The sequence below is a fragment of the Pristiophorus japonicus genome, chromosome 5 (genome assembly GCF_044704955.1).
Source record: "Pristiophorus japonicus isolate sPriJap1 chromosome 5, sPriJap1.hap1, whole genome shotgun sequence".
NCBI lineage: Eukaryota > Metazoa > Chordata > Chondrichthyes > Pristiophoridae > Pristiophorus > Pristiophorus japonicus.
Window position 1 is genome coordinate 130,917,126 of NC_091981.1, and position 22,263 is coordinate 130,939,388.

At 40.8% G+C, this 22,263-nt stretch overlaps 2 protein-coding genes across 10 annotated transcripts in view; one reads left to right on the plus strand and one right to left on the minus strand.

The window, feature by feature from the left end:
• Positions 1–14,485, plus strand: part of cdca7b (cell division cycle associated 7b) — a 32,942-nt gene extending 18,457 nt beyond the window's left edge. For 5 of the 7 annotated variants that reach the window (XM_070880978.1, XM_070880973.1, XM_070880975.1 and 2 more), the window contains exons 6-11: positions 807–881; positions 1,523–1,708; positions 2,002–2,133; positions 2,667–2,816; positions 11,449–11,585; positions 13,363–14,485. In XM_070880978.1, coding sequence (XP_070737079.1) covers positions 807–881; positions 1,523–1,708; positions 2,002–2,133; positions 2,667–2,816; positions 11,449–11,585; positions 13,363–13,390 — 708 coding nt within the window. In that variant the 3' untranslated portion in view covers positions 13,391–14,485. The remainder of the gene's footprint in view (positions 1–806; positions 882–1,522; positions 1,709–2,001; positions 2,134–2,666; positions 2,817–11,448; positions 11,586–13,362) is intronic. The other 2 variants (XM_070880974.1, XM_070880979.1) reach the window with 1 other exon arrangement.
• LOC139264459 (dynein axonemal heavy chain 11-like) overlaps positions 13,507–22,263 on the minus strand; it is a 679,414-nt gene continuing 670,657 nt past the window's right edge. For all 3 annotated transcript variants that reach the window (XM_070880970.1, XM_070880972.1, XM_070880971.1), the window contains 4 exons: positions 21,767–21,882; positions 19,971–20,083; positions 15,582–15,722; positions 13,507–14,798 (listed from right to left, as the gene is read on the minus strand). In XM_070880970.1, coding sequence (XP_070737071.1) covers positions 14,551–14,798; positions 15,582–15,722; positions 19,971–20,083; positions 21,767–21,882 — 618 coding nt within the window. In that variant the 3' untranslated portion in view covers positions 13,507–14,550. The remainder of the gene's footprint in view (positions 14,799–15,581; positions 15,723–19,970; positions 20,084–21,766; positions 21,883–22,263) is intronic.

Below are 22,263 nucleotides of genomic sequence, written 5' to 3' on the forward strand. Positions count from 1 at the left end.
TCCTAGAACTCCTTCCCTAACAGCACTGTGAAAGAACCTTCACTACACAGACTGCAGTGGTTCAAGAAGCCAACTTGCCACCACCTTCTTGAGGGCAATTGTTGGGGATGGGCAATAAATGTTGGTCTAGCCAGCAATGCCCACATCCCTGGAACGAATCTTTAAAAGTCTATCCTATGTGCATGGTCAAAGTAACCAAATACCTTTTATTGCTCTCATTTAGAACTGATGCTGTACTTTTTTAAATGCTTTCACAGCCTGAATTCGTCCCTCTAACCTTCTGTTCATAAAGATATATATTTAACAATGACATTGATGACTGACTGCACACAGATTCTTGCTTCCTTTTGTAGATGAAAGCAATTGATATTCTCCCCAGTGTTGATACTTTTGTGTCTCACCAGAACCCAATGAGTAAAACTCAAGCTACATGTGTACTAGTTTTCTGATGTGGGTAATTTGGGTGCTGGCTGTTCAAGGACTCATAAAAAGCCTAGTGAAATAAGAATGAAATCATATAACCATAGTTACCATATCCTATGAAAGGTGTGTCATTATAGGCCTTGTCAAAACGACTGGGAGAATGTGATGGTGGAACATGCCATATTGTCTGTCCAACTATCACAATCTTGTTTTTGATGAGTTCAGTCTGTTTTTGTGGGAATTCTTAGCCCCTCGTGTTCGAGCAAATTGTGCTTTTAATGTTATTGTTTTGGTTATTTTTTTTGGTTATTTTATGTATTCACATTTGCTGGTACTATGTTATGTTATGACCAGTGAATTGAATCTTTTTAACTTTTTTTTAGCTTGCCAAACTAATGGCAGAACTAAAAACAATGCCTGGACTCTTTCCAATGAAAGTACGCACTTCGTCACCTCAAGTAAGTATTGTATATTGCATGCAATCTTTCTTCTTGCTTTTGGTGAAATGGCAACTCAAAAAAAACTTGGCTACTGTTGGTCATAGTTAAATTCTACTCCATCAATCAAGATTTTGGAATTATGGTTTTCATCAGAAACTACTGACTACAGAAATTCTGCAATAAAGCTGTTCCTTTTATGTGATGATCATATGCAAGCTAAGTAAATTTATTTGTAGCAAGAATAGATAAAATCAAAGAAAACAGCAGTCTCGACAGATTTTAAAATACCAAAATAAAAGCAGTCACGTGACTAGTGTTGGCTGTGGCTCAGTGGTGGCATCTTTGCCTCCAAATCTGACATTTATGGGCTTCACTTCCACTCCAGAGACATGAACACATAATTTAGACTGACACTTCCATGCAGTAGTGAGGGAGTGCTGCAATGTCAGAGAGGTGACGTCTTTCAGATGAGATGTTAACCTGAGGCCTCGACTGCCCCCCTCGGAACAGAAGTAAATGGTGACTGATAGGGTGCCTGATCAGCTTTTTGTTGCGTGTTAAATCTAAGCCTTACTTGAACTATGTACAGAAGTTGGTATCATTATTGATGTATTTATTAGTTGCTCTACATTTAAATGCAGCATCCTTTTTCTTTCCAGAAACAGAAACGAACCCCAAAGAGGACATTTTCTGAAGGAAAGGTTGAGCGCCGTGTCAATCCAACCAGGAGTGCACGACCTCCTGAGGGTTTCTCTATTGAAAAGTTTGCGATTTCTCCAACCAAACTTATGGACCAAGTGAAGCACTTCCGCTTGAGAACTGGCCTAGCAAATCATTTTGTTGAGGTAGCTGAAATGCTTTGGAATTGATTTTTATGATGGACTACCTAGAAATATCCCAGACATTGTAAATATAACAGTGTACAATTAATTGCAGCATAATTCTGCCCCCGCCCCCCCCCCCCCCACCAATAAACTTTCAACTATCGTGTTTGAGAATGTTAGCTACAACAAAACTAGAGAACTACACTTGTCATAATTATAATTTAATGGTTTTTATATATGTGTGCATGAGCAATAATTGGAGTGTTAGTGTGAGTGTATCTTGGAACAAATTTTGAAATATTGATGCACCTTAGCAGGATGGAAGTTTAAGCAAGAGGAGGCGAAGATCTTCAAAAGGCAAGCCAAGGCCTGCTGCTGATATCACAGAAGAGGATTTGGACAATGTCGCCATCACCGTTAAAGATAAAATTTATGATCGTTGTATGGTAATTATCAGACTTTTTGGAGTATTACTGAATCTTGGTGTTTTTATAAACTTACTTCAAACCAAATAGCTTCTCTATGAATGTTTAAATACTTAACTGCTTAATAAACCAATATTTTACAGTTATGAGATTTGATGCAACTTTGGGTCTGTATTGCTGGGCGATAGGAATGTAGGATGGCAACACTTTATCATGAACAGTCATGGCAATATTTTATTATAGTTATATATGTTATCAACTGTTTTCCATGTAGGTTTAACTGTAAATAATTCTGAAAAGGTTTATATTCTCCTTTAGGTACTGATAAAATTGATTCCTAGTGTGTATGAATGTATACTGCCCACTAATGTTAGTTTGTATTTTTTTGCATACGTGATTATAACTGAATATGGAATCTGCAAAATGCCTGTTTCTCTATCTGAAAAATAATTAGTGTAGTTTTCCATCACACTTCTATTACTTTTGTAATTGAATTAAATAGTCTTCCACTAATGTCATACTGACGGGAAAAATGTTCACTCCTCTGCTTGTAGGGCAGCACCTGCCATCAGTGTCGGCAGAAAACAATAGATACAAAAACAATCTGTCGTAATCAAGATTGTTATGGCGTGAGAGGACAGTTTTGTGGACCCTGTTTGCGCAATCGGTATGGTGAAGATGTGAAATCTGCCCTTCTAAACCCTGTAAGTATATAGACATGTAAAATAACTAGAGTTGCAGTGATCCGTCAGGGTTGATGTTACAAAGTTTTTAATTACTGTACATCCTTTTACTTGGGGACACAGCTAGAGTTTGGGTATTGGTTCTTTCTGCTGTTGGGAAGGATATATTTTTCCTTAAATTTATTGTTTTATCCCATTTCAATTATTTCTTGATCTGTAGTGTTTTATTTTGTACCACCTGAATCGCAGCCTTGTTGAGAATCCTAAAGCAAGCTGTAGTGGTGGTATAACCTGCTCTTTTTCTGCTGTACACGAAAATTGATCAGGCCTCGGTGATGTCCATTAGACATCTTCAGTTGACCCTACACCAGCTGAACCTTGCAGAACATGCATGAGGTTAGTTATCATCTGGATGATGATCAGAGGCAATATTCTCCCTCTTATTTTCTGGGGGGTGCTTGGCCCCTTTAAGAGGCTGCGCGGCCCATTCACAGTAAACTACACATTGAAAAAGCCTGTCCCAGGCTGCGCGTGGCCGCGCACCTTTGTAAGGAACATTGGTCAGAGGTTAACAGTGTATTTATTAAGTGGGTATTTTAACTGTTAAATAAGTAGAGGGATCAAAAATCAGCAACCCTTCTGGTGCAATCCCATTGTTGCTCTGGTGGGAATGGGCCAGAAATGAGTTGGGACCCAGATTGGTTGAGATTTCTGTGGTCCATGTAAGGGGCAGAGCGTCCACCACCTTTACAAGGTCAGCTGACCAGCGTAGGGACTCCCAACTGGGGGAGTTACTGCATCCCCAGCTGTTGATAGGACCTGGTGTCTGAATGGTGGTAGTATGCCTGGTGAGAGCAGGTGTTACCAGGCTGCCAAACTATTGCAATAGGACCCACCTGAAGTTGGGGCTGTGGTCCTGGACCTCTGAAGAAAAATATGATGTAAAAAAAAAACTCTTTATAAAAGGGGGTCACTGAGGGGGCTCAGATGTTCTTTCACGGGTGGAGGTGTGGAGGAGGTAGGCCATACGGACCAACTCGAGCCCAACAAGATCATGGCTGATCATCAACGTCCACTTTACTTTCCTGCCCGATCTTCATATCCTTTGATTCCCCAAGGCTCCCAAAATCTATCTCTGCCTCAGACTCAGCATCCACAGCCCTCTGGGACAGAGAATTTCAAAGATTCACAACCCTCTGAGTGAAAAAATTTCTTCTCATCTGTCTTAAATGGTCTAACCCTTATCTTGAGACTACGCCCCCCTAGTTCTAGACTCCAGCCAGGGGAAACCATCTCTCAGCATCTATCTTGTCAATCCTCTTCAGAATCTTTGTATGTTTTAATGAGATCACCTCTCATTCTTCTAAACTCCAGAGAGTATAGACCCATTCTACACAATCTCTCATCGTAAGACAGCCCTCTCATCCTAGGAATCAATCTAGTGAACCTTCATTGCACCGCTTCCAAGGCAAGTATATCCTTCCTTGGATAAGGAGACCAAAACTGCACAGGTGCGGTCTCCCCAAGGCCCTGTACAATTGTGGCAAGATTTCATTACTCTTGTACTCCAACCCCCTTACAATAAAGGACATCATGCCATTTGGCTTCCTTATTGCTTGCTGGATCTTTGTTAGCTTTGTGTTTCTTTCACGAAGGCACCCAAATCTCTGCACACCAACATTTAAAAGTTTCTCACCATTTAAAACATTCTGTTTTTCTATTCTTCCTACCAAAATGAATAACCTCACATTTCCCTACATTATACCCCATCTGCCATCTTACTGCCCACTCACTCAATCTACTATAATCCCTTTGCAGACTCTGTGTTCTTACAGCTTATTGTCCCACCTAGCTTTGTATAGTCAGCAAACTTCGATACATTAGACTCGGTCACTTCATCTAGGTCATTAATATAGATTGAAACTAGCTGAGGCCCCAACACTGATCTTTGCGGCTCCCAATAGTTACAGCCTGCCAACCTGAAAACTACCTGTTTATCCCCCTACTCTCTGTTTTCTGTCCGTTAACCAATCCTCAATCCATGCTAATGCATTACCTTCAATCCCATGAGCCCTTATCTTGTGTAATAATCTTTTGATGTGGCACCTTATCGAATGCCTTTTGGAAATTCAAATATACTACATACTCTCGTTCCCCTTTATCTACCCTGCAAGTTACATTCTCAAAAATTTTAATAAATTTGTCAAACACGATTTCCCTTTTATAAAATCACGTTGACTCTGCTTAATCATGTTATGATTTTTTAAGTGCCCTGATACCACTTCGTTAACAATGGATTCCAGTATTTTCCCGAAATACTGATGTCAGGCTAACTGGCCTGTAGTTCCTTGTTTTCTCTCTCCTTCCTTTCTTGAATAACGGTGTTAACAGCCAGGACCGTTCTAGAATCTAAGGAATTTTGGAAGATCAAAATCAATGCATCTACTATGTCTGCAGCCACCTCTTTCAGAACCCTAGGATGTAGGCCGTCGGGTCCAGGGGATTCATCGGCTTTTAGTCCCATTAGTTTCTCTCGTACTTTTTCTCTACTTATATTAATTACATTAAGTTCCTCAACCTCATTAGACGCTTGGTTCCCCACCATTTTATGCTTTTTGCATCTTCTACTGTGCAGACAGATACAAAATATTTGTATAACGTTTCTGCCATTTCCTTATTCCTGTAATAATTTCTCCTGTCTTTGCCCCTAAGGGACCAATGTTTACTTTTTCTACTCTCTTCCTTTTTGCATACTTGTAGGAGCTCTTACAATCTGTTTTCATTCTATTTTTTCCCTTTTTAATCAATTTTTTGGTCATCCTTTGCTGTTTCCTGAAACTCTCCCAATCCTCAGGCTTGCTACTATTCTTCACAACATTCTTTCAATCTAATGCTACCCTTAACTTCTTTAGTTAGCCATGGATGAATTACTTTTCCCGTGGAGTTTTTGTTTCTCAATTTTTGTTGAGAATTATGAAATATTTCCTTAAATTCTAACCACTGCTTATTTACTGGCATACCTTTTTGATCTCTTTTTCCAATCTACCTTGGCCAACTTGCCCATGGCCAACTCTCCCTTCCTACCTAGGCAATTGGCTTTATTTAAGTTTAAGACTCCAATTTCGGACTTTGACAAGTCACTAGCATAAGTATTGTGAAATTCTATCATATTATGATCACTCTGCCCCAGAGGCAATCTTACTGTGAGATTGGTAAATAACTGTCTCATTAAACAAAACAAGATCTAAAATAGCTTGTTCTGTGGTTGATTCCATGATGTACTGGGGGAAAGGGGAGCTGTTCCGTTGAGACGGATTCCACCTGAACCGGGCTGGAACCAGTATCCTGGTGAATCGAATAACTAGGGCAGTAGACCGGGCTTTAAACTAATGTGGAAGTGGGAGGATTCAGGAAAAAGTAAATTTAAAAGCAGCAAGCAAAATGTCAAGGCTCTAGAGAGCAGGGTTTTGGGTAAAAATAAGCAGTGGCTCAGGAAGGGACAGCGAGAGTAATATAGGAAATAGGGCATTACTGACTAAGGTGATATCAGGGAAAAATAGACAAAGGTCAGAGCTAAAGGCACTATATCTGAATGCACGAAGCATTCACAACAAAATAGATTAATAGCACAAATTAATCGGTTTGATCTAATAGCCATTATAAAGACGTGGTTGCAAAGTGACCATGGTTGGGAACTAAATATCCCAGGATACTTTACTTTTAGAAGAGATGGGCAAAATGGAAAAGGAGGAGGGGTAGTCCTGATAAAGGGTGGGATAAAGCCAGTAAAGAGAAAGGATCTTAGCTCGGAAAATCAAGAAGTAGAATTAGTTTGGGTGGAGCTAAGAAACAGCAAGGAGCAGAAAACATTGGTGGGAGTTATAGGCCTCAACGGTAGTGGTAATGTAGGGCACAGTATAAATAAGGAAATTAGAGGTGCATGTAACAAAGGTAATACAGTAATCATGGGGGACTTTAATCTACGTATTGATTGGGCAAACCAAATTTGCAGTAATAGTATGAAGGACGAATTAATGGAATGTGTACAGATGGTTTTCTAGATCAGTAAGTTGAGGAACCAACTCGAGAACAGGTTATTTTAGATCTAGTATGGTGCAACGAGAAATTAATAATCTTGTAGTAAAGGAGCCCTTGGGAAAGAGTGACCATAATATGATAGAATTTTACATTAAGTTTGAAAGTGATTTAGTTAAATCCGAAACTCGGGTCTTAAATCTAACCAGAGGAAACTACGTAGGTATGAGGAGAGGGTTGGCTAAGGTAGATTGAGAAACTACATTAAAAGGTATGACTGTAGACAAGCAATGGCTAGCATTTAAAGAATTAATACATAATTTACAACAAACATAGTCCTTTGAAGTACAAAAACCCCAAAGGAAAAGTGGTCCAATCGTGACTAACAAGAGAAGTTAAAGATGGTATTAGATCAAAGGAAGAGGCTTATAATGTTGCCAAAAAGAGCAGTAAGCCTGAGGATTGGGAGCATTTTAGAATTCAACAAAGGAGGACCAAGAAATTGATAAAGAAAGAGAACTAGAATATGAGAGTAAACTAGCGAGACATATAAAACAGACTGTAAAAGCTTCTATAGGTATGTAAATAGGAAAAAGTAGCAAAAGTAAATGTGGGTCCCCTACAGGCTGAGACAGGAGAAATTATAATGGGGAATAAGGAAATGGCAGAGAAATTAAACAAATACTTTGTGTCTGTCTTCACACAAGAAGACACGAAAAACCTTCTGGAAATAGTGGAGTACCGAGGGTCTAGTGAAAATGAGGAACTGAAAGAAATTAGTATTAGTAAAAAAAAATAGTACTGGAGAAATTAATGGGACTCGAAGCTGATAAATCCCCTGGACTTGATGGACTACATCCGGGTTTTGAAAGAGGCGGCTATAGAGATCGTGGATGCATTGGTTGTCATCTTCCAAAATTCCATTGATTCTAGAATGGTTCCCACAGATTGGAAGGTAGCTAATGTAACCCTGCTATTTAAGAAAGGAGGGAGAGAGAAAACGGGGAACTATAGACCAGTTAGCCTGACGTCAGTAGTTGGAAAAATGCTAGAATCTATTATTAAGGATGTGGTAACAGGGAACTTAGAAAATAATAATGGGATTGGGCAGAGTCTGCATGGATTTATGAAAGAGAAATCATGTTTGACAAAAATGTTGAGGTTGTAACTAGTAGAATAGATAAAGGGGAACCAGTGGATGTGGTGTATATTGACTTTCAGAAAGCATTCGATACACAAGAGGTTATTGAACAAAATTGGGACTCGTGGGATTGGGGGTAATATACTCGCATGGATTGAGGATTGGTTATCTGACAGAAAACAGAGAGTAGGGTTAAACGGGTCATTTTTGGGTTGGCAGGCTGTAACTAGTGGGATGCCGCAAGGATCGGTGCTTGGGCCCCAGCTATTCACAATCTATATCAATGATTTGGATGAGGGGACCAAATGTAATATATCCAGGTTTGCTACTGATACAAAGCTAGGTGGGAATGTAAGTTGTGAGGAGGATGCAAAGAGACTTCAAGGGGATATAGACGGGCTAAGTGAGTGGGCAAGAACACGGTAAATGGAATATAATGTGGAGAAATGAGAAGTTATCCACTTTGGTAGGAAACCTAGAAAAGCAGAGTATTTTTTAAATGGTGAGAGATTGGGCAATGTTTGTATTCAGAGAGACCTGGGTGTCCTTGTACACGAATCACTGAAAGTTAACATGCAGGTACAGCAAGCAATTAAGAAAGCAAATGATATCTTGGCCTTTATTACAAGAGGATTTGAGTACAAGAGTAAAGGCGTCTTACTGTAATTATATAGGGCCCTGGTGAGACCGCACCTGGAGTATTGTGTACAGTTTAGGTCTCCTTACCTGAGCAAGAATATACTTGCCATTGTGGGAGTGCATTGAAGGTTCACCAGACTGATTCCTGAGATGGGGTATTGTCCTATGAGGAGAGATTAAGCAGACTAGGCCTATATTCTCTAGAGTTTAGAAGAATGAGAGGTGATCTCATTGAAACATACAAAATACTTACAGGGCTTGACCGGGTAGATGCAGAGAGGATGTCTCCTCTGGCTGAGAAGTCAAGAACCAGGGATCACGGTCTCAATAAGGGGTCGATCATTTAGGACTGAGATGAGGAGAAACCTCTTCACTGAGGGTGGCTTTGGAGGCTCAGTCTTTGAGTATATTCAAGACAGAGATCGAAAGATTTTTGAATATTAAGGGAATCAAGGGATATGGTGGTAGTGCAGGAAAGTGGAGTTGAGTTAGAAGATCAGCCATGAACTAATTGAATGGCAGAGCAGGCTTGAGGGGTCGAATGGCCTACTCCTGCTCCTTGTTCTTGTGTATTGTTCTGGGAAACTGTCCTGAATGCATTCCATGAACTCATCCTCCAGGTTACCTTTGCCAATTTGATTTGTCCAGCCTATGTGAAGATTAAAGTCCCCTACGATTATTGCATTACCCTTGTTACAAGTTCCTACTGTTATATTCTGTCCAATGGTATAGATAATGTTTCGGGGCCTATATACTACTCCCACCAGTGTTTTCTGCACCCATACCGATTCTACTTCCTGATCTTCTGAGCCGAGATCCTTTCGCTCTACTGTCTTTGTCATCCTTTATTATCACGGCTAAGCACTCCGCCTTTTCCATTCTGCCTGTCTTTTCGAATAGTCACGTACCCTGGAACATTTGTCACCTTAAAGGCTTGTCTCTAATGGCTATTAGATCAAATCCATTTATCTTTGTGTCACTAGTTCGTCTATCTTATGAATGGTTCATACATTCTGATAGAGCCTGTAAATTTTTTTTAGCCATTATTCCTTGCTTTGACCTTATTCTCTGCTGCCGTTAAACTCTGTCCCTTCCTGTCACACTCTGCTTATTTTTACCTGAAACCCTACACTGCTCTATTGCATTGACTTTCCTCTAGATTTCTAAATTTCCCCTCGCCCATTTTTTTAGTTTAAAGCCCTATTTACAGCCCTAGTTATTCGATTCGCCAGGATGCTGGTCCCAGCCCGGTTTAAGTGGAGCCTGTCCTGACAGACCAGCTCCCTCGTTCCCCAGTACTGGTGCCAGTGCCCCATGAATTGAAACCCCTTCCTCCCATACCACTCTTTGAGCCACGCATTTAACTCTCTGATCTATTTGACTCTGCCAATTTGTGCGTGGCTCAGGTAGTAATCCAGAGATTATTATTAGCCTTGAGGTTCTGCTGATTAATTTAGACCCTAACTCTTCAAACTCCCTCAGCAGAACCTCATTCTTGGTTCTACCTCTGTCATTGGTTCCTGCATGGACCATGACAACTGGATCCTCTCTCTTCCACTCCAAGTCCTTCTCCAGCCATGAGGAGATATCCTTAACCCTGGCACCGAAATGCCTGTCGTAGCTGCAGAGAACAGTATCTATCCTATTGACTAATCTGTCCCCTACCACATTCCTTCCTTCCTTTCTTTCCCCCTCCCCCCCCCCCCCCCCCCCCCCACTCACTTGGATGGCCCCCTGTACCACAGTGCCTTTTGGACAGGGTCAAGGGCTGAGGCTCCTCCATCACTGCATCCTGGATCGCCATACCTTCCTGACTTGCAGTTACACCCTCCTATCCCTGACCATTGACTAACTCTAAAGTACTATTTAACCTTAAGGGTGTGACTGCCTCCTGGAGCAAAGTGTCCAGGTAACTCTCCCCCTTCCAGATGCATCACAATGTTTGAGCTGAAGTTCCTCGGGTTGCAGACACTTACAACAGATGTGGTTGCTTGGGATCACGCTGCTCTCCATAAGCTCCCACATGTTGCAGTTACGACGCACCACCTGCCCTGCCATCTCTAACCTTGTTTTAATTAATTAATTAGTTAGTTAGAACTTTTATTCAATCGATATTTTAGTTTTATTGTTTATTTTATCTAGTGTGTAAATTTAATTAAGTACTAGCAAGTTTGTTTCTCGGCTCTTAATTAAAACCCCTTCCCTTATATGGAGAGCAAAAAAAGTTGTAATACACTCCAACCAATCACCTACCTGCTCTCCTGTGATGTCACTGATTTTTTTTCTTTTTGAATCCGAGCTGCTGCTTTAATTCAGGCCCACTCTTTATCCTCTCGCCCCTGCTTTAATTCAGGGCCGCTCTGTATCCTCTCTCCCCTGCTTTAATTCAGGCCCACTCTTTATCCTCTCACCCTTGCTTTAATTCAGGTCCACTCTGTATCCTCTCACCCCTGCTTTAATTCAGGGCCGCTCTGTATCCTCTCACCCCTGCTTTAATTCAGGGCCGCTCTGTATCCTCTCACCCCTGCTTTTAATTCAGGGCCGCTCTGTATCCTCTCACACCTGCTTTAATTCAGGGCCGCTCTGTATCCTCTCACACCTGCTTTAATTCAGGGCCGCTCTGTATCCTCTCACACCTGCTTTAATTCAGGGCCGCTCTGTATCCTCTCGCCCCTGCTTTAATTCAGGGCCGCTCTGTATCCTCTCTCACCTGCTTTAATTCAGGGCCGCTCTGTATCCTCTCACCGCTGCTTAGTCCAAGGTTCTCTTGCCAGCTGGACATTTTACAAGGTTTTTGTTCATATGCCCCATCTCTAATATTGATTCTTCTTTGTGTAGGACTGGGTGTGTCCTCCTTGCAGAGGGATCTGTAACTGTAGTTTCTGCCGTCGTCGTGATGGACGCTGTGCCACTGGCATTCTTGTTCATTTGGCAAAATTTTATGGCTATGACAATGTTCGAGCCTATTTGGAAAGGTAAGTTGGTGAAGTTAATTTGATTTTTGTAAACTGGTTATTGTTAGTTTCAGCATCAGGAAAGTGATAAATTGCCTGTGACAATATCCTTACCTGTTCCATTTGGTGTTTGGAAACAGACTGGAGTGCATTCTGCTGAAAGTTAGGCATGTGCAATGTCCGATTTTCTGACCATTTATTTAATTTATGCCCACATTTCTGATGCACACTCTGGCAAGTGAACTCCAAAACAGATCCCAAATTTCTTTGAGTTTTTACTAACCTCTATGTTGCACACACTTAAGTTTTAATTTTACTAATGGTTTCTCAATCTCCTGCTGCAACTTTGATGGGAGCGCTGGAAAAATGGCTTAATAGCTGGCTGTTGTAGCCTTTGGAGTTTCCAGTGAAGTTAAGGTGGGAGATTGGAAGAACCGCTGTGGAAATTACTGGAGACTATCATAACCACCCCATTCTCTCTCCTATTGACCATAGCAATGTGTACTCCAAGGAAGGAAAATGGCTGGTTAGAGTTGCACAAGAAATGGAATGTGAGCATCTAGAACTATTTATTCAGGTTAATTTTTCCCCTCAGTTTCTCCTCGCACCGAAAAAAATATGCTGAGATCTCGTTTTACAGCCTTCCAATATTTTTTTCATGTGAGCCTAGGACGGTGACTGTTAGTAGATTTTGAGCATGGAGAACATGAGATCTATGATTGACCCTGTACAAGTAGCTGGACGCTTGTGCAATATATTGAAGGGAGATCTCTTGATTGTTTTGTCCCTGGAGATACTGAGGACAATTTGTAGAAAGCTCCACCATCAGCCTGGTTAAGATTAGCTAACTCAACTTGGGACCTTTCTGGTCTGTACAGTTCACGGTGATGAACTTTATTTAGATTTGATTTTATAAGGAAAATTCTGGCCTTTTGAAGGTTTGTGGAAGTGATAGGATACTAGTTCATATCCACAAGGAGTTGTGATCTCAGCCATGCTGTACTTTACAGTGGAAGCTTGATGTTTCACGAAGAGTGGGTAATTCAGGAGAGCATCATCCTGGACTGATCTTGTGCATTTCTTGGAAGCTCAAAATCCTCGCAGAGACATGGGAACATGTCGCCTTTCTGCTCACCAATTGATCCATAGTTAGAGAGTGATGCTGTACAAAATTGACAATTGTTTGACATTATGGTAGCTATTTTCTTGTAAAATACTGTTACCTATTTTTGAAAGATTTAGAATTGTGGATTAATTTAGTAGGAAATACTTCCTATTTAGAACTCATCTTGATAACTGGCAAGAATTTTTGACAACTTTTATAGATAGAATGACTTGCATTTATATAGTGCCTTTCATGACCACTGGACATCTCAAAGCACTTTACAGCCAATTAAGTACTTTTTGGAATGTAGTCACTCTTGTAATGTAGGAACTGCTGCAGCCAATTTGAGCAAAACAAGCTCTCTCACACAGCAATGTGATAATGACCAGGTCTGTTTTTGTTATGTTGATTGAGGGATAAACATTGGCCAGGACACAAGGGATAACTCCCCTGCTCTTCTTTGAAATAATGCTATGGGATCTTTTACGTTTATCAAAGAGAACAGAGGGGCCTCCGTTTAACGTCTCATCTGAAAGACGGCACCTCCAACAGTGCAGCACTATAGTGGAGTGTCAGCCTAGATTTTTGTGCTCAAGTTCCGGAGTGGGACTTGAACCCCCACAACCTTTTGACTGAGGCGAGAGTGCTGCCAACTGAGCCTTGATGTAAAATAACACTTTCCCCTTATTTTAGTTTACAGAAACAACTAACTGAAGATTGAAACAGCAACACCGAGGATCTGCAAACAGGTTAAATAATTAAAACGCTTCTTAAAGCTACTTTTAATAAAATTACCTTTAATTTTTTTATGAAACAAACATGTATAAAAAAAGCACACTTTATTTTAATTTTACAACTATTGGTAATTACCAAAACTTGGAAATAATTAGTACACATAATTACTGAAACTATGTAAATGAGGTCTGGAGAACTTGAGTTGTAACGGTTTTTCTAAGAAGCTTCATAATATTGAAAAGTTTCTTGTTTTCTGATCTTTTGTTTAAACCTTGTTAAACCTTAGAATCTGTTTTACATGCAAATTGGTGATTCCATGTTACTTGCACTGTTGAGGATTACAGATTGCAAGTATGTTTTATTATTGCTATTCAAAGCTAAATGTCTTGTTTACGTGGACCACTAACACTAAATGAGAGGTGTTATAATCCTGTTCTGGTGTGTATATGATAGCAATGTGGATGCAACACTACTGTTTATCTTCTGTTGTTGCATACAACATAACCACAAGGATAAATAAAGCAACTGGAAATTGAATAGGTGTTGATGCATGGTTCTACATTTAGTTATTGGTAATCTAATTGATCACCTTCCTGTTAATCTAGAATCCAGCATTATGTTCCCTTGAAAGCATTAGGGTATTTTTTCTTGTTTTAAATGTTAATCTGAATAGAGAGAACATTTTGAACTTGTTTTGTATTAAAATCCTGCATGGAAGTTGGGATTTTTGTTGTAAATGGCATTTTATGTAAGAAAATGACTATGCACAATATTTTATGTTGATTACAAATGTTAAATAAAACTATAAAATTGTTGTATTGGACTTCACAAATCAATGGACTTGCACTGTCATCTAGATCCATTTTTAATAATTTTCTTACCAGTACAATAAATACATTAATAGGCATTTTTGTATGTCGTATGTAATCTCATGTATTGTGAATTTTGAATTTACACCTTTGGACCGTTGCCCACAGGCACCATAAAACTCAGCGGTATGTCTACCAAAAAACATCCTCTTTATAAAATGCCTGTCCTAGAACATATTGAAACAAATAATAAATGCAGTTCTTGGACGAACGGTTAATGTTCAGGTTAGTGCTTTACTGCTATAACACTTGAAAATTGTACCTAAAATTTGTATCCCTAAACAGATAAGAGCAATGCTACTCCAGCAAGAATCCATTTGGCAGGCTTCTTTCTGGTCTTCAGATTGAAAGTCCAGACATATGTAGGTCCTCTAGTTTTAGTCTTGTAAACTGGACATTCGTAAATGTTCTTTATCTCTTGCCTATCTGCTGTCGTGGCCCGTACAAAGATGACTGGCATTGTGGGAGTCAGGTCTTTAAGATGTGCTTCTGCAATGATACCACTTTGGATGTCCCATCTTGCACCTAAAATATTGTCAAGTATAAATACATTTTATTTGTCTTACTATAAGCACCTGTTGTACCACTTTTTATGCTTAGTAGATATCCTCCCGTCCACTTGTGCTGGGGTAAAAACCAATCCAGCTGTATATTTAGCATTTACAACCTTGTAAGAATGAATATTTCATATTTTTAAATTTAAAAACCTCCCTAAAACTCTGCTCTTTGGGCCCTCCCTATTTTTCACATTTTGCTTGACATCACTGTTTCGTCTCATCATAAAATATTCCAGACTCACCTTTTCCAGTCCCTTAAGTATCTTTACAAAGCAATATCTCTTGGATTTTTCCTTTCCACACTGAAAACCCCAGGTTTATCCAGTCTCTTCTCACACTCTGACCCCAGACATTTAGGATCAGCCTTGTAGCTCTTCTCTGCAGTGCCTTCAGTGCTTGAATGTATCCTGGTGTGTCTTGATGTTCATTGTACTATTTGGTCATATTTTCCTCTGACTTGTATTTATCATTTTGGAAATGTAGTTCAACATACTTTGGCTTTGCTGATTTAGTATTTATTGGTTGTATTAGGATAATAATCTAGTAATAGCAACACTTCAGACCTTGCTTCTTGTCAAATCAGCATTTGTTTCAGTGTCACAATCTGAACTGAACTGAACTGAACCTGTTGACAAAGAACTCAAACTAATTTGTAACCAAGGTAATAAAGACCATTGTCTGTTCATGATGATATAATTTAAAGGTGTTTTTAAGATTCCAACTTTGTTAAAATATAAATGTTTACATCTACCTTCTAAGAAAAGTCCATGAATATAGGCACCTTCTCGCGGTGGATGACTATAATCTTCTTTGGTCTTCTTTGTGACATCCACAGTCAGGCACATCTTATCCAGAGGCCACTCATTCTTTCGGGCCATGCTCTGCATAATTGCTTAAGAATTTTACACAATTAGTTTTTTTTCCCCCCCCACTACAGATGTAGTATTTAAATATGTTTTTATGACTCCTTGTGCTTTATTGAGGTGAGCGATACCATTGACGTCAAAGGTTAACTCTGCCTTCCTCTCTCCACACATGCTGCCTGACCTGTTGAGTCCAGCATTTTCTGTTTTTATTTTGAATGATACCATTGTTAGGACAGGGAGTCTTTTCATCTTAGGGACTCTACTAATCAAACAGTCCTAGGCTACATCGAGCAGTCAAAAAATGTTTCTTACCATAACCTCATTACACAGCCTCTATCGTACTAGGATGATTTTTTTCATTTCCTACACTAACCACTGCTCATTGTCAAATTGTGGGCCAAACCTATTATTAGGTAGAGCTTACCCAAACTCATTTTATATTGGGCTTTTATGGCTATCCCATGAGTAAATTCAAACTTGGGTCCCAGGGGTGAAGAATGCTAATATTTTATTATCTTTCAAGAAAACTAATGTGTGACCATCTGCCTGAATCTCTTACAATGTTGGCAAGCATTTTCTGTTTCTAATTTACACATGAAGTTTGGTCATACACTATAGATGGTTCAAACATTGGGAAAATTAAATGGGCTGGACATAATCCATGAAAAAAACTTGTATACAGATAAAGGAATGTGCTGAATGCCTTTTCCAATTCCATATTTTATCCAGTTCTGAACTTCTGAGAGTGTTAATACTTGGAACCAATTTTGAAAATCTATTACTAAGCTGTTGCCTTCAAAGGAGGCTAGTAGAGACTAACTGGGGCTGTTTCACTCTGACTTGGGCATGACCAGGCAATCACTTCTTCCAACAAAAAAAATTAGGCTTTTGAGGTGCATTTCAATTTTGTCAACACTCCACGCATCTGGGACATGTGACGGCTTGATGTCAGCTAATATTGCCACACTTCCCCATATAAATCAGTCATCTTGAATTAAATAAGATTTCTTCTACCTAACCTTCGTCTCAGTGAAGATCTCACTACTTCCATTTTAACAAATCCTGACTGGCCATGTGTCTGTTCGCTTTCCAGTTCCTACAGGATGTTAGGACCTGGTCCCTGACCTTTAACCCCCATCCAGGGGTTGGTCAGAAAAGCTGCTATTCAAAATTCAGAACTACCTCCTGCAGACAATTGCCCAAAACATCCATTGAACATGCCAAATCCTTGGCCTGGAGTTATAGGGGTGACCGGAAAGGGAATGTTTGAATTGCAATTTGAGAGATTTTGCCACAGTTGTTCAAAGTTTTGATGCCAAAGCAGTTTGATGAGTAGCCAGGGGTACAGAGCCATATTAGTTGATGGCAAGCCTGGCGGTAGGTCCCTTTCAATATGCAGCTGACTACATAGTCAGGGTTAACGGGGTGGTAAGGCTACTGACTCTATTTTGAGGCTGTTACTGCGATAATACCAGGCAAGTCAAGTGAAAATTGACCCCATGTGGACTTTTTCTTTTGCTAAAATGAGTGAATGGAGAAAATTTCACTCCATAGCAACAAAATGTCACATTGAAAAATGCAGATCTTTAAGTTTTTCAGCACAATGCACTATTTCCCGATCATGGATGGGCTGGTGATTTATTCCCAGGCTTTGGAATAAAATCCGTGTGTCCTGGGAGTTGTTTAATGCCAATATTTCCTCAGTGCTGATGTTTCTTCAATGACTCACCACTGAGCATATCTGGTTCTTGCTGTGCTTGTCTATCTTGTTCTGGTGTGGGTAATATAGTGCAGCTATTCCTCAAGTGCATTTCCTGAAGTTGAGGTAAATTTGGTGTATGTTTTAAGTGACGAAAATTTCAACAGTTCGGTCAGTGATTGTAATTGGACGACTGCATTTTGTACAGTATTTAAAGCCTTTGGCAGTTGTTGGTGCAGATAATGAATTTGTTTACAACTCACCATATCCTGTTCAACATTGCTCCTGTGCTCAGACTTATGCCGCCTCCCAGTTTGTCAACACCTTGATTTGAAACTTCTCATCCTTGTTTTCAAATCCCTTCATGGCCTCGCCCCTCATTATCTCTAACCTCCTCCAGCCCTTCAACCCTCAGATCCTCCAATTCTGGTCTTTTACAGATCTCTGTTTTTTTTTTTGCTCCACCATTGGCGGTCCATGCCTTCAGCTGCCTAGGTCCTAAGCTCCAGAATTCCCCCCCCCCCAAACTTCACCACCTTTCCTTTTTAAGATACTCCTTAAAACCTACCACTCTGACCAAGCTTTTAGTCACCTGTCCTAATATATCATGGGGCTTGTTCGGTGTCTGATTTTGTTTGATAATTGTTTCTGTGAAGTACCTTGGGACATTTAACTATTGTTAACGGTGCTATATAAATGCAAGTTGTTTTGATAAGGGTAGGGTTCAGTTCAAAGGGCATTTCAGTTCAAAGGGCAATTACTCTGCTAAATGTTAAATTCCAATTTGTGCTTTCGGCCCTCGTATACTGATGCTCTGGCTCGTTAGTCTTTGCTTTATTGCATAGCCATTTAGAGAATCGGAGGGGGGGAGGAAGAGGGAATTTGGGGGTGGCTGGGTGGCGGGGGGGAGAAAGAGAAGGAATCTGGGGGTGGCAGGGGGAAAGAGGGAATATGAGGGGGGTAGAGAGAAAATCTGAGGGGTGGGGTAGTGAGGGAACGGAATCCGAGTCAGGAACTTGTTTGGGAGGGAAAGGGTCAGAAACTTGAGGGTGTGAGGAAGGTTTGTAACTACTTGTGGGAGAAGGTCTTAACCCATGAGGGTGAACCCTGTCTTCATTGTGAGCTCTGTTTGGAGCAGGGCAGTCAGAATGGCTCAAATTACACTTTGCAAACTCATTGATTACTTAGGCAGGATGGATCTAATTGCACATTCCAGAGAAACTGCTGGTTGGTTCCCTTGGAGGACAAGACACAATCAGATATCCAGTGTTACCTTCAAGGTGACCAATCGGAGATCCGATGTTGGAAATTAACCTTGTGGGTGAAATTACCCCTTTTTATAGTCCTGTTCGTGCCTCTGGGGGGGTCGTCACGAGGCGCAAGACACTTTTTGCCTGGGGAGGGGTGCATTTCCATCTCCCGGAAAATTGCCTGAGGGTTTGTTGTCACCGCCATGCGCAGTGGACCCACGCCAACCCCTTACCGCCCCAACCCCTGCAGGCCATGAGTGGATGTCAGTGCCAGCTTCACTGGCCGTGAAGCTGCGCCACATCTGCTTATGGGGTGCTAGTTAAAGGGAAGGATGCCAGCGCCCCGGGCTGTAATCTTTTTTTGTCGGTCGATTCAATGATCCTAGTGTGGTCCAGACCGCCATCGTGCAGCCCGGCACCCTGTCTTGGGTGCCTGGCTGCAGGCCCCATCCCACGCTGCCCTGGTGGCCTAGTGGAGGCCATCAGAGGCCTTGCAGAGTGCGCAGCAGCCCTCCCCCTTAATCGAAGGGGAGGGGCGTACACAGAACATCCACGTGATGCTTCCTTTAGTGCCCCGGTTACTGCCCCCAAAGGAAGTGGAGTGCGGGTGATTGCGTTCCGCTTCCTTTGAGGGGCGGTAAGAGCTATTCCACGGCGGGGGCGGGACTTCTGCTCCGGGTGTTAACAGTTCCCACCCCAGAAGGTTACCGCCCCCAATAGGGGCACAGGGCAATTTTGCCCCCTTAGAGTTTCAGGGCTAGAAATTCCGTAGGGGACGCTAACTTTTGGAAAGTAGAAAAAGTAGCGCCAAGCGCAAATGATTCTGCCAGGAAATTCAGTTTTAGTGATCCCAAGAGGCAAGAGGAGCGCTAACCACTTCTCTTTGGGCGCTAAAGTCCGAGAGCGGGGTGGTAGCGGTAGCGCGCTGAACAATTTGGAGCGCATTTCTAACTGGAACCACTAAGCAGCCGAATTTCTCCCCTCAGACTGGTTTCCTGAAAAGGACAGTCCAGTGTATCATTTTCTGAATGATGACAAATGCTATTGGTTGCTGAACCTTCTGGGAAACTAGAAAAAGAAAATTGGCCAGTTTGGAATGAATATTAGAAATTTTGTAGTTCCAACATCAGTACACGGCATCTGAGGTTTCTGCTGGTCTCCTGCCAAGATACGGAGGGAAATCAGTCGTGGCCTTATGGAATTTCTGGGCTATATTGTCCAATTACATTATATTTGCAAAAGTCTTTTTTGTGAAATTTAGTCATAATAATGGCTTTTACCCATGTCCATTATATATCTGAACCTAATGTACCAGTTAAACTTACCAGTAAGAAAAGACTGAGGATTGAAGAAACCAGAAAGCCAGACAACAGCAGGAAGACCAAGATCTTGAGTCCAAGTATCAAGTTCACGGCAACGCAAAAGAACATCATTGAACCTCCAAAACAAAGAGGGTAAGTTGCAACAAAAATATATACCTGAATTACCACAATTCAGTCAAGCACACTTGCACATCTTTCTGTATTCTGATTGGAATATTCTCCATAATTTGGGCTCTGAAATTCTGTGGTTCTCGCTAATCTTCTGCCGTAACTTCAGTAGAAAGCCAACTGTAAATTACCTTTTATGCTTGATTTCCCTACTGTTAATTTAAATGGTTGGAAAATCAAATGCAGTGCACACATACATTTCTGATACACATTCCCATGGGTATGCAGTTCCTGCTGGCAGCAAGAAGTCAGATTCATCAGATATGAATATCAGGGGTGGGCCTGTGGAATTTCAGGGCCGTGACACACAAATATTAGGGAAGAGGTAAAGTGCTCTGGCTCTATCAGAGACCTCCAATGTGCCTTTAGGGAGTCCCTTTGGTCCTTTAGATCCAATGTAGATGTACTCTCAAAATATGCAGGGTTGAATCCCCCAAGGAGTGCACTTGCTAACCATTGTCCAGTTGCTAAGAGTCTATTAAATATGCCAATGGGAGCAGTGACACTTAACATGAAGTGGATCAAATGTAAACTAGCTCATCATTTGGCATTTATAATAGAACCCTCACTTGGGATAGCTGCAAAGCATTAGCTTCAAAAACTATCATTCATATCTGATGAATCTGACTTCTTGCTGCCAGCAGGAACTGCATACCCATGGGAATGTGTATCAAAAATGTATGTGTGCACTGCATTTGATTTTCCAACCACTTAAATTAACAGTAGGGAAATCAAGCACATTACTTGTCTTAATTTTTGATCTAAGCTCTTGGCGGGTGAGGCTCCCCATTGGGAAGCTGAAATAGGAAGATGACTCCTTTGAAGTATTTCCCTTTTATTCATATTCCACTCTGTGCCGGGGGAGTGTTAATCTAAATTTTAAATGGGATTAGATATGTAAAGTTAATGAACTAATGCTGATTTTTAAAATCTAACCAAGCCTTATAAAACTATTAAAAGTATTTTTCTTGGCTGTTCATTTATCTAAGTTGTATAATAAACTATTAAGTGATTCATTTATCAAGTCAATGGGCTAGAATTTGCAGTCTTTCACCGCTCGGTTTCTTGGCTGTTTTGGGCGAGAACCGGGTCGGCGAGAAATTCCCCAGCTGAGGCATGCCGGCGGTTTCGAAGTACCGCTGGGGAGAGGCCCGCCTGCGTGCACCATCCACAGATCGCCATGGTGTGATTTTTGGCTCAGCAGTGACTCGTAGGTAAGGATAAAAATAAACGCGCACGAGAATCAGTGGAGCTGGGCGGTAGCTGAGTAGCCCTGCAAGAAAAAGGTAAGTAATTGTTTTTTTACAGATTATTTTAAAATTCTCTTGTAGTGATTTAAGTGAAAGGGTCCTGAGAATGTTTTATGAATTTTTTATTTTATGTTTTTTCAAAAAATATTTTGTTTTTCTCCTCCTAGGCCCACATTTTTAGTAAATTTATTAATTATCACCCATTTTCTTTAAGAACTGCTCAATCGGCCCAAGATTCCATTTTTTCGCTGGGCGGATTTTTTTCTTTTTTTGGGGGAAATTTTTTTTTTACCAGCGATAACTTGGGGAATCTTAGCGGTCTTTTGGGCGGCAATCAGGCGCTGGCGGATTGTTTAGAAATTCTAGCCCAATATCTCTTACCATTGTGCCAATCCATATGAAGATGGATATGCCAATCTGCTCCAGATCTCGGGGACATTATCATAGTACAATGCCGATTGCAATGCTTCCATTTCAGCTGAGACTGTCAGCTCTCCCTGTGCATCAAAAAATGTAAACCGGAACAGAAAAAGGAATGATTCACTCATCTAGTTTCCTTTTTAATTAAAGTGTATTTACGAACCTTGAATTGCACACAAAACCTGTTCTTATCCTGCTCTGTTCCACTCTTGTTCATTTCCATTAATAGTTTGGGCTATTTATAAATGTCTTCATCACATCCAGGGTAAAGCTCATTTTACATTCCCCAACAATGATGTTTGGTCCTAAACTAAGAAAAGTGCCTCCAACTGTAACAGTGTGACATTTCAATTTGGCACGCCAGCTGTTGTGGCAATGTTTCTGATAATGAGCAACAATTTAGTGTTTAGTTATGAGTATATTTGTGTTCTGGGCTCCTATTCATTAGCAACTAGGTG